Below are 18,213 nucleotides of genomic sequence, written 5' to 3'. Positions count from 1 at the left end.
TCTTTGTTCTATACTACGCAAAACTATAAAAAGTTGTCCAGCTCATTCAGGATCTTAGCTTTACTAAAGGAAGCAAGATCCTATTTATTAGTAAATATTGGTAAATTTGTGCTCTACTAATAACTTGATCATGCCCAGAACTTTGTGTTTCAGTCTACCTTATTTTAACTTTTACAGTTAATTTATCTCATTAATGTTCATGGTTATGATTATTATTCGAGTATTCCCTCTATTCTGTCTACTTGTATTTTCTTCTTTGCCTCCCTTTACAAAGAGGTAGTACAAGTATGCTTAACACTAGTGATCTAAAATTGAATAGATGTTTTCATTCCACTGTCCCTCCTCTCCTCTTATCTCTCTCCCAATCAAAGGTTTTTACTTTCTTTTACATACTCCCTAAAAGGTATAACTTCTTACACTGGTGTTTGACTACTCCCCCTAGGTATCTTGCCATCTACTTAAGCTACTCCTCTTTGACCCTACTTATTTCCCTGTTGATCTTAATGTATTTCTGTACCAAGTTCAACCTTCATTTTCTGTTCAGTGAATGCACCCCTATTATATAAAATTGCAAGTTCCCTTCTATTCCTCCCCATTTCTTTTTCCTTCTCCAATGATCAAAACAAAACAAAACAAAACAAAATCACTCCCAGGGATTCTGCTTGTCTTATTTAACTTTCCTATGTGACTTGAAGACAGTAGAGTTCTAAGGACATTTGCTTCTTTTCCCATTCTTAGAATGTAAATAATTTATCACTGTATAATTCCTTCAAATTGATAAAAAGTATTTATCTTTCTATATTTCTCATGACTCCTGTTAATATGAATATATGAATCACCTGGTTTTGATGGAGGTGCCTTATTATTCAAAAGTATTTTTTTTATGAAATCTTGGGTTAATAGGAGCAAAATGTTTTTCAACTGAACTCCAAACTGAACCCAGGTAGCTAGCAGACAAAAGACCCTACTTGGTGTCTTCTTTTCCCTCGGGATAGTGAGTCCCTATCTTATGGACATCTCCATGTCTTCATCCTTGCCAAACCCTTTTTTGGAATCCTATAATCTTATCATGATGCCTCTGTTACATCCATTCCTGTTATAGTATTTGCTTTTGGGTTGATCTATAACTGACAATGCCCTGTAACCCATGGGCAAAGAAACCTTAAAAACCCTTAGAAGGAGAGGGTCTCTGAGCTTCCCTCTTAGGAGGGGAGTCTCCACATGATCGTGTGTTATATATTTCTCCTTGGGACAAAATATTAAATTGATACTATGTTTTTTCTGTCTGTCTTGTAGGAGATATTAAATTCTCTGATCTGGTTCTTAACCATGTTCCCTGATCTGGTTATTATATTTGTAGGAGGACAGGTATGGGAACAAATTGTAGGAGATGTTATAAGATATTATAATTTCTCTGATCTGTTTGTAGGAGACAGGTAGGTAGATACTAAAACTGTATTTTAATATTCAACACTCCTAGGTTCACAATTCAAAGTTTCTACTTTGGCATTTTCATCAGGAATTTTTGGAAATCTATTTCATTAAAAGTATATTTTTCTCCTATAGGATTATATTCACATATATACAAACATATATAATATATACACACAATGTATACATACACATATATACACATATTTTTCCCCAATTACATGTTAAAACAATTTTTTTAAAGGTTTAAATTCCAAATTCTTTCCCTCCCTTCCTTCTCTCCCTCCTCCCTGAGATAATAAGCAATCAGATACAGGTTATACATGTGCAATTGTGTAAAATATTTCCATTAGTCATTTTGTACAAAAAAGATTCAAATAAAAGAAAAAGAATGAAACAGTGAAAAATAGCATACTTCTGTCTATTCAAACAATATTAGTTCTTTCTCTGCAGGAAGATAGTATGCTTCATCATTAATTTGGGGGATTATTTTGGATCTTTGTATAGCTGAAAATAGCTATTTCATTAAAAGTTCTTTGTTGAATAATATTGCTGTTATCGTGTACAACATTCTCCTGGATCTATTCACTTTACTTTGCTTTAGTTCATGTAAATCTTTGCAGGCTTTTCTGAAATCATCTTGCTTGTCATTTCTTATAGCATAATAATATTCCATCACAATCATATACCACAGCTTGTTTAACCATCTCCCAAATGACATGCACACCTTCAATTTCCAATTCTTAAAAAGATTTTCGATTCTCAAAAAGAGCTGCTATAAACATTTTTGTACAAATAGGTCCTTCTTTTTTTTTTTTTTGGATGTCTTTGGGATATAAACCTAGCAGTGATATTGCTGGATCAAAAGGTATGCACAGTTTTATAGCTCTTTGGGTATAGTCCCAAACTGCTCTCCACAATGGTTGGATCAGTTCACAACTCTAACAATGCATTCAATGTCCCAGTTTTCCAACATCCCCTCCACCAACTAACATTTTCCTTTTTTGTCAAATTAGCCAATCTGATAGGTGTGAGGTGGTACCTCAGAGTTGTTTTAATTTGCATTTCTCTAATTAATAGTAATTTAGAGCATTTTTTCATGATAGCTTTGATTTGTCTCAAAACTGCCCTTTCACATCTTTTTGTTTTGTTTTGTTTTCTGGTGAGGCAATTGGAATTAAGTGACTTGCCCAGGGTCACACAGCCATTAAGTATCAAGTGTCTGCAGCTGGATTTGAATTCAGGTCCTCCTGAATCCAGGGCCAGTGCTCTATCCACTGCGCCACCTAGCTGCCCCACCTTTCATATCTTTTGGCCATTTATTGAAAAATGACTTATATTTTTAAAAATTTGACTCAGTTCTCCTTATATTTGAGAAATGAGGCCTTTATCAGATACTTGTTGCAAAATTTCCCCCCAGTTTTCTGCTTTCCTTATAATTTTGGTTACTTTGGTTTTAATTTTATAAAACCAAAATTATCTATTTAACATTTTGTAATGTTCTCTATATTTTCTTTGGTCCTAAATTCTTCCCTTATCCACAGATCTGACAGATAAACTATTCTATGCTATCCTAATTTGCTTATGTGTAAATCATGTACCCACTTTGACCATATCTTGGTATACAGTGTGAGATGTCATTTCCTTTTACATTACATTTTACATTTCAATGAATTTTTCCAAGTGCTTTCATAGTTCTTTTGGCCAAGATTTTATTTTCTATGAAGTGTTATTACTTAGACTTGTTGTAGATACTTTCTATTTCTGGGTTTTTCTTTTGGATTTCTCTCAGACTATATTACTTTCTCAATATGCTTGGCATTTTCTTCTGTTTACTTACATCTCTTGCTTCATTTTTTGGATTGGGGTTTTTTACTTCAGTAAGATTCTGCTGCCTTCCATACTCTTGGGATAGTGAAGGTAGGTCCTGCTTGGTCCTAAAAGTGGTAGCTAAGATTAGATTCCACCTTTTGCAGAAATATCTGGATTACAGATATGTATCTTACTCACTCAACTTAGGTTTTAGCCTTGCCTCCTCTGTAGAAACTTTGGGGGGGGGGGCAGGGCAAATGGGGGTTAAGTGACTTGCCCAGGGTCACACAGCTAGTAAGTGTCAAGTGACTAAGGCCAGATTTGAACTCAGGTCCTCCTGAATCCAGGGCTGGTACTTTATCCACTGTGCCACCTAGTTGTCCCTTTAATGCTTTTCTTGAGCTAATTCTAAAAAGGCCACCATGAAGATGACTTCAGTTTATCCATCAGTATTTATTGTAAAGGATGAAGAAAAAGAAAAAAAATATGAAGAACTTAATGTTTTCAAACTCATGTCAGCTCAAGGGCAGAATGAGGAGTAATGGCTGGAAAGTGCAAAGAAGTAAATTTTGACTTTTAACAATTAGAAGGCAAACCCCTCTACAAACCAATGACCCCGTTCTGTCCCATCTTCTCCGACTGATTATCCCCTCTATTATACTTACTCTTTCACTTATCTTCGATCTTTTCCTGTCTGCTGCCTGCTTCCCAACTGCCAAAAAATATGCCTCTGTCTCCCCCATCCTCAAAACACCATCAGGTGATCCATCCATTGCCTCTCCATGTCTGCTCCATTTTGTAGCTAACTTTCATTAGAAAGTCAAGTACAATCAATGCCTCTACTCCCTTTTGTTTCTCTCCTAAACACTCAAGATCTAGTTTTCAACTGAAGTTCTCTCCAAAGTCACCAATGATTAATTGTCAAATCCAATGGTCTTTTCTTGGTTCTCATTTTTTACCTCTCTGCAGCCTTTGACATTACTGATCTCCCTCTTTTCTCTGCTACTTTCTTCTCTCTGGGTTCCTGTGACACGACTCTGTCCTGGTTCTTCTACCTATCCAGCTGTTACTTCTCAGTTTCCTCTCCTGGATCTTCATCCAGGTCATGCCTGCTAATAGTTAGTGTCCCAAAGGGCTCTGTCCTAGGCTCTTCTCATTTCCCTCTATACTATTTCACTTGGTAATCTTATCGGCTCCAATGGATTCATTTATCATCTCTATGCTAACGATTCTCAAATCTACTTATCCAACCCTAACCTCTCTTCTGGTCTTCAGTCTTGCATCTCCAACTGCCTATCTGACATATCAAACTAGATGTATTGCTAGTCCACTGTTGGTGGAGTAGTTAAAAGATCCAACCATTCTGGACAACAATTTGGAACTATGCCCAAAGGGCTATAAAACTGTGCATACCCTTTGATCCATCAATACCACTGCTAGGTTTATATCCCAAAGATATTCCCCAAAAGAGAAAAAGACCTGTTTGTACAAAAATATTTATAGCAGCTCTTTTTGTGGTACCTAAGAATTGGAAATCAAAGGAATACCCATCAATTTGGGGAATGGCTAGAGAAGCTATGGTATACAATGGTGATGGAATACTATTGTGCTGTAAGAAATGACAAAGCAGGATGATTTCAGAAAGGCTTGGAAAGACTTTTTTTTTTTGGTGAGGCAATTGAGGTTAAGTGACTTGCCCAGAGTCACACAGCTAGTAAGTGTCAAGTGTCTTAGGTTGGGTTTGAAGTCAGGTCCTCCTTACTCCAGGGCTGGTGCTCTATCCATTGTGCCACCTAGCTTCACCCCCTGGAAAGACTTATATGAACTGATATATAGTGAAGTGAGCAGAACCAGGAGAACATTGTACACAGTGATGGCAATATTGTTCAATGAAGAATTGTGAATGAACTTAACTACTGTCAGCAATACAATGATCCAAGACAATCCCAAAGGACCAACAATGACACATACTATCTGCCTCCAAAGAAAGAACTGATATTGACTGAACACAGACTCTATTTTTCACTTTCTTTCTTTCGTTTTTTTAATTCAAGTTTTCTTATACAAAATGACTAACATGGTAATGTTTTACGTAATTGCACATGTATAACCTATATATGATTGCTTACTGCCTCAGGGAGGGGCGAGGGAAGGGAGGGAAGGAGGGATAGAATTTGGAACTCAAAACATTAAATAAAAATGTTTATTATGAAAAAAAGAGGAAAAGGGGAGGGAAATTTAGGTGATATATAAAAATATATAAATACAATTTTATTTAAAAGTGTAAAAACAAAAAAAATACTAGATGTATTATAGACACCTGAAACTCAATATATCCAAACATGAATGCATTATCTTTCTTTCCAAACCTTCCTCTCTTCCTAAGTTCCCTATTATTGTTGAGGGCACTACTATCCTCCTAGTCACCCACGTTCACAACTAGGTGTCACTTCAACTTGTCACTTCAACTCACCCCACATGCAAATATCTAACTTGTTACCAACTCCTACTGATTTTACCTTTGCACCATCTACTGTGTATACCTACCCCTCTTGTCTCTTCTGACAGTGACACCACCCAGGTGTGGACCATCCTCACTCCCACTTTAGACTACTGCAATAGCCTACTGGTTGGTCCCCCTGCCTTATCTCTCCCCAATCTAGTCTATCTTCCTCCACTCAGTAGTCAAACTCATCTTCTTAAAGTGCAGACAGATCAAAGTTAGCATCTCTATTCAATTTATTCCAGGGCTCCATATTACCCCCAGGATCAAATTCTTTAAAAATCTTGTTTGACAGCCAAAGACCTTCAAAGCCTGGCCTCCCCCTACCTGTCCAGTGTGTTCATACTGTATTCACTCCCTCAGACTCCCGGCCTCTTGACAATTCCTTACCCAAGCCACCCCCATCTCCTGACTGGCTGTGCCCAATGTCTGGAATGTGCTCCCTCCTCATTTCCATCTCCTGGCTCCCCAGCTTCCTTCAAGTCCCAGCTAAAATCCCCATCTTTTACAAAAAGCCCTTTCCAATCTACTCCTTAACGCTAGTGCCTTCCCTCTTTTGATTTTCTCTAACTTATCCTCTATATATCTTGTTTGTACATAGTTGTTCCTCCCTCCCCCATTAGACTATGGGCTCCTTGTGAGCAGGAATTATCTTTTGTCTTTCTTTGAATTCCCAACACTAGACACAGTGTCTGACACAAAGGAGCTACTTAATAACGCTTGATGACTGACTCAAACTGTGTTGAGTTTAACTATTTATTTAACTACTCTATTTATTATAGAGATATATATTGTAGAACTATGTAACATAATTGTTATACATGTGTGTGTACATATATATATATATATCCCCAGATTCTGCCAAGTTACAGGTTGTTTAAATACGGACCCAGTAACATAATATGTCTGTGGACTAAGATTAGCTAAATTAAGAGAGGTCCATCACCAGTAGATTAACTACAGAATGATGATTTTTTTTTTAGTGACGGTAACCTATGAAACAAGAGTAATGCAGGACTATGCAGTGCTCATCTGTTTCTGCTGAGATGTTGGTAGAGAGATGGAAAAGGGCATAGAAGGTGTTGAGAATCACATAGCTTTCGTTCCCATATATAAACAGTAACTACTAGTATCTAAATATGAGATCATTGTCCAGAAACTATGAGTTGATGATATATTACTGGAAGAACTGAACCATATCAATCCCATAGTTGAGCTAGAAGGCAAAAGGAACTTGCTGGTAAATGAAAGTATTTGTCATTCAACAAGTATTTATTAAATGCCTACTATGTGTTAGGCACTATGCTAGGTACTAAGTATACAAATACAATGAATAAAACTATCCCTACTTGTAAGGAGCTGTGTTCTTATGGAGAATTTAAACAAACACAAACTCTCTTTCTCTCTCTGTCTCTCTCTGTATATACATACATACATATACACACACACACATACATTGCTTAAAGCCTTGGAAAACCCAAGAGCAGAAATTTGGGGATGCAAGAACAGTAGGTGAAATGTCAAATAAATAAATAAATAAAGCAAGCAAGCACAAGTCCTAGCTGAAGCAGCACAGATTTGTACAAAGCCAACCTTAACAAAGTTATATATGGCTCCTCAACCACCACCTGGACATGTCAGTTGTATTCTCTCTCCTGTTCAAATGCCTCCTAACATAAAAATTCATATAATTCCTTCACTTACATAAAGTACAATTCTGTGAATTTGAATAGTAATCTTTCAAATGGTACCCTAAAGAACAAGTAGAATGAATATACTTCTCAAAACCCAGTTCAACAATCAAATGACTTGTCAATTCCTAGAATTATTAAGCACTATATTTGTTTGCTTGTTTTGTTTTCACTCACAAAGAAACTTCTCATTGGCGTGTAGAGATTTGCGACCATTCCAATATTTATCCACTAAATCCAAAAGAGTATCCAAGAGTGCCATTTCAAACATATCCTTACTCATTGTCTGTGTCGTTGAATGAGATTTTGATACCTGAATTGGAAAGTAAGATTATGAAGTTAAAAAAAAAATTCATGTGACACCAAATGTGCTTCTGCTTAAACTCTAACATTTCTTAATAAGTTATTTCTCCAAAGCCTAATATTATCTCTAACAGCTTGTACCACCAGAATCTCTATTACTATGTCACTCTAGTTCTGGGGAAGCTTTTGGGTTTAGGATGATTTCCATAGACCATGGTATATAGTCAGAGAAGGATTTATGTCCCCATCCTATTTTACACAGTGATTAGAATTATTCTCCACTTCTTCATGTGAAGATCATTTGAAGAAGCAAAAGTGTTAAGCCCTAGATAAGGAGTTAATAGTTAGGAAAAGGGAAATAACCTGTACCTGTCGTCAAGAACGATTTATCTTCATAGAAACAAGCTTCCTTAAATACTCGTAAACTTTTCTCTATACAATAGCCCCTATTTATTGGTACTATTAATGGCTCTGAGTTGGAGCAACAAGAGTGGACGTAGAGTCAAGACAAGAACAGTGGCTGTTGGCCTGCAAGACCTAATTTTAATTAATTAATTAAAATACTCAACAGAAAGTCTTGCTTTTTGGTGACTGGAAGATAGGAGTGAGAGAAAAGAAAGGCACAGGAACTGGGTTAGGGAACTTCAAAACTTTCTTTGATTGATTTGTGTTTTAGGGCTGGGAGGAGGGCAATCTGTTTCTTTAGTCACTTTTCATGGAAACTAACCAAAACCCTACTGTCATTCACTGAAAAACATGTTCTAAAGTGTCATAGGACCAATGAATTAGAGATGGAAGGGACCTTAGAGGTCATCAATTTCAACCTCCTTAGTTTATAAATGAAGACTGAAGCCCAAACAAATTCAGTCATTGGCTCAAGGTCACAAAAGTAATCAAGAAGAGAGCCAGGATTCAAAGTCAGATCTTTTTTTTTTTTTTTTTTTGCAGGGCAATGAGGGTTAAGTGACTTGCCTAGGGTCACACAACTAGTAAGTGCCAAGTGTCTCAGATTGGATTTGAACTCAGGTCCTCCTGACTCCAGGGCCGGTGCTTTATCCACCTAGCTGCCCCCAAATTCAGATCTTCTGATTCCAAATCTAACTAGTATAGTGAAAAGGACTTGAAAACCTATCAAATGAGACATCTGGGGATTTTTAGCTGAGAAAAAAGAATACAGTATAAGAGACCTCAGAGGTAGCTAGTAATCATGACTATTATATGGCAGAAGGATCAGACTTATTCTGCCTGGATGTGTCTGTTCTATCCAACTAAAGCATAAAAATTATGGAAAAGCAAAACTCAGGTCAATATAAGGAAAAAATGTCCTAAAAACGAGAATTGTTCAAACATGGACTGATGATAGTGATAGTGATAATTCATGTTTACATGGCACTTTGAAGTTTTAAAAATGATCTTCCTTACTGCAGCCATATGAGGGATGCAGCACAAGTATTATTATCCCTAATTTAATACCCAAGTCACTAGAAATAAGAAGTGGCAAAGCCAGGACTTGAATGTACTCTGACTCCAAAAACAGTGATACACTACAGCTACTTGTGGGATGCCTAAGGGAGCAGTAAGTCTCACATTACTTTTGTTGTTGTTCTTCAGTCATTTTTCAGTTACGTCTGACTCTCCATGACTGCACTGGGGGTTTTCTTGGCAGAGACACTGTAGTGATTTGCCATTGCCTTCTCCAGCTCATTTTACAGATAAGGAACTGAGGCAAAGACGGTAAAATGACTTGCCCAGGGTCACACAGCTAGTAAGTGTCTGAGGCTGGATTTGAACTCAGGAAGATGAGTCTTCCTGACTCCAGGCCTGACATTCTACCCACTATGGCACTACCTAGTTGCCTATTCCCATCAATAAAGGCCTTCAAGTAAAGGCTGGATGACCACTTACTGAGGGTTTTGTTTAGGTGATTCACGATTTGGGAGATGAGTCAGACTAGACAACTGAAATTCTCTTTCAATTCTAAGGAAAACTGACAGTCAAGAGGTTCTACTAATCTTAGGGGCCACAAGTATTAGAAATCAACTAGAAGAGGTGACTAAAACCTTAGGTTAAAGTTAAGGGGAAATGCCCTAAACAGAATCTTTCCTTTAGAAACTCTCACCAGAGTAAAACTTATCTGGCTGAGGGAATCATCTGATTACAAGATTAAAGTTTTGGAGCCAATAGGTCATCTTTCCCCTCATTTTACAGAAACTAAGGCCCAAAGTTTACATAGATAGTAAAGAGCAGAGTGAGGACTTGAGGACAGTTGACTTCAAATCCAAATCTCTATTATACCATGCCACCTAGAGTGAGGGTGCCAGGGTCCTATTTTCCCCCACTCAGTTTGGGACAATTATGTTCAAGTCTACAAATGAGCCAAGGGGAAAACAAACAAAAACCAAAACAAAACAAATGGAGTACTACAGGTCGATGTGGGCAGAGCCATTTGCCTCACAACTGAATCAGCCTTTCCAAGACTCTGATAGTGACAAAGATGACTCTGCCACCATGTGGCAGGAATGAGTGAATTACAACTTTGAACAAAATGGATGTGTAAAAGCAAATACTAAAATCACCTAAATAATCTCTATTATTATACTTCTAGTTTTAACAATTTCACATTGTAGGAGATCTTTTAAATGAGGAATTAAGTTTCTAAAGAAACATACAAAAGCATAATAATAAAAACTAATTTAAAAAGTTTGGCAAGCTATAATATGTAACTAAACTTAATATATCTAAATTAATATTAAATGTTTAATGATTCTTAGAGGATAAAAATATCCTGTGCTCCATAAATAGAAAAAAATGAACATTAACATCTAATGATTATAAAATAAGAAATATTAGAGCCCCATTGAATAAAACAATTCTGCCAAAATTACCACATTTTTTGGCTTACCTCTTTGACAGATGCATTTATGTTTTTAGTCCTTGGTTGTTCAGATCTATCAGGTTCAGATCCCTCAACGTTAGAAAAACTTCTGTCATTTTTTCTTTCCAATTCCATTTTTCTTTCCATTTGTTGGTTGAAAATACTTTCATCAGCACTGGATAATCTATTATTTCTTTCCAAAAGATCCTGACAATTCTCTTCCTGAATTGACTGTAATCTTCTATAAAGCATTTTTCTTTTATATATTATTCCAGAAGTAGCTAAAGATTTTAGCATCTTTTGAGCTGACGTAACTTTCTTCTGTTCAGGACTATTGAATGGTCCCTCTATTCCTGTAGATTCTATAAAGTAAGGAGCAAATGATTATATCCCCTAACCTACTAGTTCCGGTACTCTCAAACTAACATCATCATTCAAAAACAACAAAAAAAAGGAAATTAAGTAAGAGATAGGAAAAATGACTTTTGCATTTAAAGTTTACTTCACGTACTAATCAAACATTCTGTTTTCCTAAGAATACTTCATATTTACAGATTTTTAGTATCTATAAAAACTAAGGAATTTGAATTATGTAAAATTCATCATTTGCTTCATTATGGAAATACATTTAATAAATTGAATTTTTAAATGAAATCTTAGCATCTTTTTCAACTCCTCATTTTCACTTATCCCATATATCCAATTCATTATCAAGGCTTGTCCTTTCCACTTTCATAACATCATTTATATAGTTCTCCTCCTTCACTTTACTCACACAGCTACAAGTCTAGTTCAGGTCCCCAGTACCTCTTGCCTCTTGCCTAGACTACTTCAATAGCCTCTGAACTGTTCTCCCTACCTCCAAGCTTATCCCCACTCTAATCTATCCTCCACAGATCTGACCATGTTACCCTACTTACTCAAGGCGCTCCAGTGGCTCCTAATTACCTCTAAGATCAAATATGAAGTCCTCTGTCTAGTATTTAAATTTCTTCATAAACCTAACTCTTCCTCCCTTTCGAGGTCTCTCACACCTTACTCCTCTCCACAAACTCTATGGTCCATTTACTTGCAGTTCTTGAAAATGCTATTCATCATTCATCTCTGTGCCTTTGTACTGACTGTGCTTTATGCCTGTAATGCTCAGCCTCCTCATCTCCCCCTCTGCCGACCTTCCCTGGTTTTACCAGATGCTAATGCCCTTCTCTTTCAGAATACCATCATTTATACTGTATACAGTGTACACACTTAAATGTTCACATGTCATATTCCTGATTAGTATTTACAATCAATCCCTGGAAATATGGACTATGTGTTTCATTTGTTTATTTCTGCCTTTCTTTGTATCCCTATCTTTTATGATATTTTATTATATGCCTGGCATATAATAAGCAGGTAAAAAAATGCGGGGTTATAAGATATTGCTCCTAACCAGCGACCCTTGCCATCCAGTCCAAAGATTATGTAAGGCCTTTGTCTTCAGAATTTTCATATTGCCATTCCTCACCTCCCCACCCCACTCCATCCTGGTGAGGGCTTCCTGTGACCTACTATATAAGATCAGGAAAGCTCTAGCCATGACAAACTTCACCCATCTCCTTCATCATTTGCTTTGTCACCCACACCAGGGGCCATGCACTAGAGGACTAAACCATTTCATAGCCATAAGTGCCAAACTGGAACTCACCTTCCCCCGCCACTGTCCTGACTGGAGCACATGGGACTATTCTATCCTGCTGGGTTGACTTCAGATATGCGTCCCTCTCCAACCCAGTCAACTATTCGTCAAGATCTTTGCCAGCACATACATGCCCAGTAAGCTACTCTTTTCCCCAACCCCTGATTCTCTGTTCTGGAGACATAGTCAAATTACAACTGCTATTGCTACTAGAAAGGAAGTAGCTAGCAATCTACCCTTCTATGTCTCTATTTAACATCACTAAAATTTCCAAACCAAAATATCCCTCCTGATATCCCTATCCTTTAATGTGTTGTTTCCTATTACTATATAAAAGCCAGGGACTGTTTTCGCCTTTTTCTTTGTATTCTCAGCACTCTGTACAGTGCTTAGAACTTTACTCCTGGTAAAAAAATGGTCTCTTCACATTCTGATCAGCAACTGTTCTGCAGCAAAGTCTCAGAGAGTACACTAGGGACACAGAGAAGTTAACTTGTCTGGTTTTTTTTGTTTTTTGTATTTTTAGTGAGCCAATTAGGGTTAAGTGACTTGCCCAGGGTCGCACAGCTAGTGTTAAGTGTCTGAGGCCAGATTTGAACTCAGGTACTCTTGACTCCAGGGCTGGTGCTCTATCCACTGCACCACCTAGCTGCCCCGAAGTTGACTCATCAATTGTCATATAACTAATGTCTATCAGAGGCAAGTTATTAACATTTATTAATAATAAGTCTAACTGAAAGGAAAAAAGTTAAGAAGACCAGAAATTATCATTTGTGTATAAAAAGGCCAAATTCCATAAGGATATATAAGAATGAGAAGAATAATACAGCAAAATAAAACAAAAGGGAGATGAAATAGCTGAAATGATAAAAAAAGAAAATATGACTATGGGTTTAAAACAAAGTAAGAACTCGAATAGATGATGACTACAACCCTTTCTTGTTATAATTCTGTGTTATGCAGTGCTTGTGGAAATTTTGTTGGTTAGTTGGTTTCATAGTGGCAAAATAATTATGAGTACTTCTCACATGGGAATAATATAATTTACAATAAAAATATGAAAGGCACTAATAAAAACAGCATGTATTAAAATGGCAAAATTATAGAGAAAATATTTTTAAATACTCTATCAGTATTTTCTAAGAGTTAATATTTGGGATGTTTCCAATTGTCTTTAAGTACATCAATGAAATCCTCAAAAAAATTTCAAAATAAAATTAAGCTCAAATTTATTTTAACCTTAAAACTAAAATTATGTAACACTGAGCAAAGGTAAACTTGTGAAATCCAAAAATATAACGGAGCATTTTAACTTCAAAAATATTGGGATTCACTGAACTTTTAAATGACCAAAATTAAATTTAATTCCAGTAATGGATATACGGAAAACAAAACAAAACAAAACACAAAAAACGACCTAGTCTGTGGAACAAAAATTATTCAAAGTATGAGGTTTATTCGAAGTATGAATTTAGTAGTATGATAATCCTAGACCTCAACAAATCAATTACCAATTTGAAAATCCAGCACGTTATAAAAGCATACTATTTTATAAGTGCTATTTTAAACATTAATGAAAGTCTGAAAATATTACACTATGAACCAGTTATTAATGTTCAAAAAGATTCAACTTGAGAATTTTAGCACCTAAACATCTAAAACAAAGGATACAGAGACAAAGGACTGGAACTGAAATTTCACTCATCTAGGGAGCTCCTGATGAGGAATATCTTATTAGTGCATATCTTTACCTTCTCTGCAACTTATACTCTTAGTAGCCTAGAGAACCGAAACGGTTAAGTGTCTTGCCAGGGTCTGACAGCCCAGAGGTAGGACTTAATCCCAGGTCTTCCTGACTTCAAGGTCATCTATCTATCCATTATGCCATAATGCTGCTTATCTATGAAAAGCTATATAAAATTATGCAAAATGATGCCATGAAAAATATTTCAAGAAAATGAACATGAAATTTTAGAACTGCACTATAAATTCAAAAGAAAACTCCCAATTTGCAAGTTGATAGCAAACTTAAAATATGTTAAATGTTTTCAATAGACATAAAGAAAAGCATAAGGATTACCATAGCTATATCATATATTGTAAAAAAAAATCAAAACAAACTTATTTAAATAAAAAATTTTCATTTTTAATTTGATTACCTGAGGGATGGAGGTCAAAATGACTGGGAGACGTATGTTTATGCTGACCTTCTATTTCATCTTGACATTTCAAGTTGGGATGTTCATGAAGTTTATCATCCAGAAAACTCACTTTGCTGCTGCTTTTTTTTCTATCAAAGCCCCTTAAGTTATCTTCAGAGATATTTGTCAAAGATTTAGGGCTAAGGAGATGTCTAGAACCTAGTTTTTAAAAAACAACTATTATAAAAAAAGTTTTATCAGATAAAATAACAAATACAATTACATTTTCAAACTGACAAGTAATAATATCAGAAAAGCATATTTCTGACACAGAGGCAGAGCCAAGATGGTGGAGAACAGGCAGCAACTTAAATGAGCTCTCCCCCAAACCCCTCCAAACACCTTTAAATAATGCCATAAAACAATTCCTGGAGTGGCAGAACCCACAAAAGGATGGGTTGAAATAATTTTCCAACCAAAGACAACTCAGAAGGGTAGGCCAGGAAGGTCTGTCACACTTGGGTAAGAGTGGAGCACAGGACAGCACAGGTCATGCCAGCAAAGACTGGGCCCAAGCAAACCAGAAGCAGCATCTTTTGTGATAGCAAAGAACTAGAAAGAAAGTGGATGTCCATCAACCGGGGAACAGCTAAATAAATTGTGGTGTATATATATACACACACCACACATATGTATACATATATATGTAATAGAAAATTAGTATGCAATAAGAAATGATGAGTAGAGAGAAACATGGAAAAATCTGTATGAACTAATGCAGTGTAAAATAAGCAGAGCCAAGAAAACAGTATGTTACATAATGCACACAACAATGTAAATGGAAACACACACACATACACACACAAATGAATGTTGCAAAATTATAGAAAACAAGTCTGACTCAAAAGGACAGCAATGAGAAGGCACCCTAACACCATCCCCCTCTGCAGAGGTGGGAGATTCACAAGTACTGTAAACTGCACATATTTTCAGACGTTTTTGATGTGCTGATCAGTTATACTGATTTTTTTTCCATTTTTTTCTTTTTTGGCTTTAAAAAAATACTATTTTTTACATGGGATGACTTTCTGGGAAAGAGAGAGCTACTAGGAGAAATTATGGTGATGTTTAAAAAACACACACAAGGGGCAGCTAGATGGCATAGTGGATAGAGCACCGGCCCTGGAGTCAGGAGTACCTGAGTTCAAATCCAGCCTCAGACACTTAACACTTACTAGCTGTGTGACCATGGGCAAGTCACTTAACCCCAATTGCCTCACTAAAAAAACAAAACAAAACAAAACAAAACCCACACAAGATATCAATAGAAACTCATTTTAAAATGAAAAACAAACAATGGCTAAGGAGTAACAATACAGAGCCCCAAGTTACCCATGCTTATAACCTCAGAGTCATAGTGGATAACATTCTCTACATATAATCATTCACTCAGTATTTTCCCTCCAATATCTTTAGCATCTATCCTCTTCTGTTACCACTGTGACCAGAATAATTAAGAACTTCATTATTTTTTACCTGAATAAGAACAACACATAATTCTGAATGCATGCTCTGGTTCCATTATTATATTGCTTAAAACCTGCAATGGTTCCCCATCGACACAGTGTTCCTCTGAAATTCAAGGTTTTCTGTCCTTCACTAACATCAAATAATGCTTGTAGCCTCATCTCATATTCTAGTCTCCAGCTAAAATGAACCACTTGCAATCTTCTGAATGTGTCAGGTGATTTTCCATCTATGTACCTTAGCTCATACCATTTCCTATGCCTAAAATGCCCTCCCCACACTCTTTGCCTTTTCAAATCCAACCCATCCTTCAAAGATAAACTCAAATGTTACTTTCTCTGTGAAAGCTCCCCAGTCCTACCCAATGGAAGGGATCTTTTCATCTTATAAACTCTGATTTTTTTATTTCCTTGCCATATTCTCCTTGTCTACTTCCCAAATACATCCTATGGGTCTTGAGGACAGAGAATCTGTGTTATTTATTACTCTTTGTATTTCCCCTGAACTGGTACAATACTCTACACATAATGTTTACTGAGTCACACATAAGAAGAAATAATATGGTATTCATTAAAGCTATTCCCTCAAAAAAAGAACCAACAATATAATCTGGAAACAATTCATAGTCTGCCCTGTTCAGATTAACTCAATGAGTTCCTCCTACTTCTCCTTCAAAACAATCCCCATTTTCTCCTAATGTCATACAGAGAGAGAGAATTTATAGATATCTCTATAGAGATAGAGATAAAGAGATATAGAAATCTATATATCTATCTATAGATAGATATAGAGATATCTATAGATATCTCTCTCTCTCTCTCTCTCCTTAGATTCAAAACCCAATGGGCAGGTTTCAAGGAAGACTTTTAACTTACACAAAGGGAGGGAAGGAAACAAGTATGTTTTAAGTGCATACTATATGTCAGGCTCTGCACTAAGCACTTTACAAATACTATCTCATTTGATCTTCACAACAACCCTGGGAGATGTTATTATTTTCCCCATTTTGCATGTGAGGAAACTGAGGTAGACAGGGGTTAAGTGACTTGCCCAAAGTTATACATCTGGTGTTACTCCTTATTTCAAAGTTTCATATAAGTATCCTTTGCTCTCCACCCCTACTTGTAAAGCCTTAGTCCAGACCCTTGTCATTTCATCTTCATTCAAACTGATTAACAAGCTCCTCTTAGACAGATTCTTCATTCCACTTCAATCAACACTTAATTTTGTATCCACACTTATACTATTTTTGGCATCACCATCCACCTCCTAGCAAATGATTTCTCCTAGCACCACTAATGAAGTCTAACATCCTCATTCTTTGTTTCAAAGCCATCCATTAGTGTACCATAGACTACCTCTCTTCTCTTCCTATATCTCTTCTTAAGCCTTACACAACTCTCAAGTAAACCTGCTGAAATGTTCTCTTCATCTAACCATTATATATCTTGGTCTCATAGAAAGATTTTTCCTTTGTCCACCCCTAATACAGTTATCTCCCTTAAATCATTTTTTTCTCTGATTCAGTTTAAGAAGCCTTCACAAAAGAGATGGGATTTTACAAGGTATTTCACTGGTAAAAAAGAGATGACCTAAAGAAGATATTTTAAGCACATGATATAACTTGAAAGAGCAGAAAACCAAATAAAATGTCGTTTAAGTGAAACTACAAGTGGAAAGAATCGGATATGGAAAATTAAACAAGGGAAAAGATGCAACCTAAAGTATAATAATAATATCAACAGCTAACATTTATACAGAGCCTTAAATTTTGCAATGCCTCTTTCAGAACCACATATAAATAAGGAATAAAAGATTCATAATATATGTGGTACAGTATGGACATATGTATGTCTGTATGTGTGTGTACATGGTGTATATGTTGGCTAAAAATATCACTTATTTTCTTATAGTAACATATTAGACATGAAAATTACCTCAAGTTTAGAACACATATATCTTAAGAACTATCTCAGCATATTGTTATGAAGAAACAGTATTTGGAAAGACTAGGGAAGTAATATTGTTAATATATAAGTACTTTAAAAATACCTTTTGGCACCATTCTTTTTCATAGGCTCTAAATATAATGTCAAAAATTTCTATTTACAACTTATGACCGTTTCACAAACATATATACTATAAACACCTCATGTAGACAGTCACAATGTCTGAGAGACATCTTCTCTGAGGCTAACGCCAAAACACTTGGTGCTATATTAGGAATAGGGTAGACATTCAGTCAGGTTAAT

The 18,213-nt window shown here is 36.1% G+C and overlaps 1 protein-coding gene across 1 annotated transcript in view; it reads right to left on the bottom strand.

Annotated features, from left to right (window-relative positions):
* The window catches only part of CEP72 (centrosomal protein 72), a 54,701-nt gene that overhangs the window by 22,893 nt on the left and 13,595 nt on the right, over window positions 1–18,213 (bottom strand). The window contains exons 6-8 of the mRNA XM_043976746.1: window positions 14,453–14,653; window positions 10,643–10,977; window positions 7,615–7,750 (exon numbers count right to left, since the gene is read on the bottom strand). Of these exons, the coding sequence (XP_043832681.1) occupies window positions 7,615–7,750; window positions 10,643–10,977; window positions 14,453–14,653 (672 nt within the window). The remainder of the gene's footprint in view (window positions 1–7,614; window positions 7,751–10,642; window positions 10,978–14,452; window positions 14,654–18,213) is intronic.

Source organism: Dromiciops gliroides, chromosome 1 (genome assembly GCF_019393635.1).
Source record: "Dromiciops gliroides isolate mDroGli1 chromosome 1, mDroGli1.pri, whole genome shotgun sequence".
NCBI classification, from domain to species: domain Eukaryota; kingdom Metazoa; phylum Chordata; class Mammalia; order Microbiotheria; family Microbiotheriidae; genus Dromiciops; species Dromiciops gliroides.
This window is presented reverse-complemented; position numbering and strand designations above follow the sequence as displayed.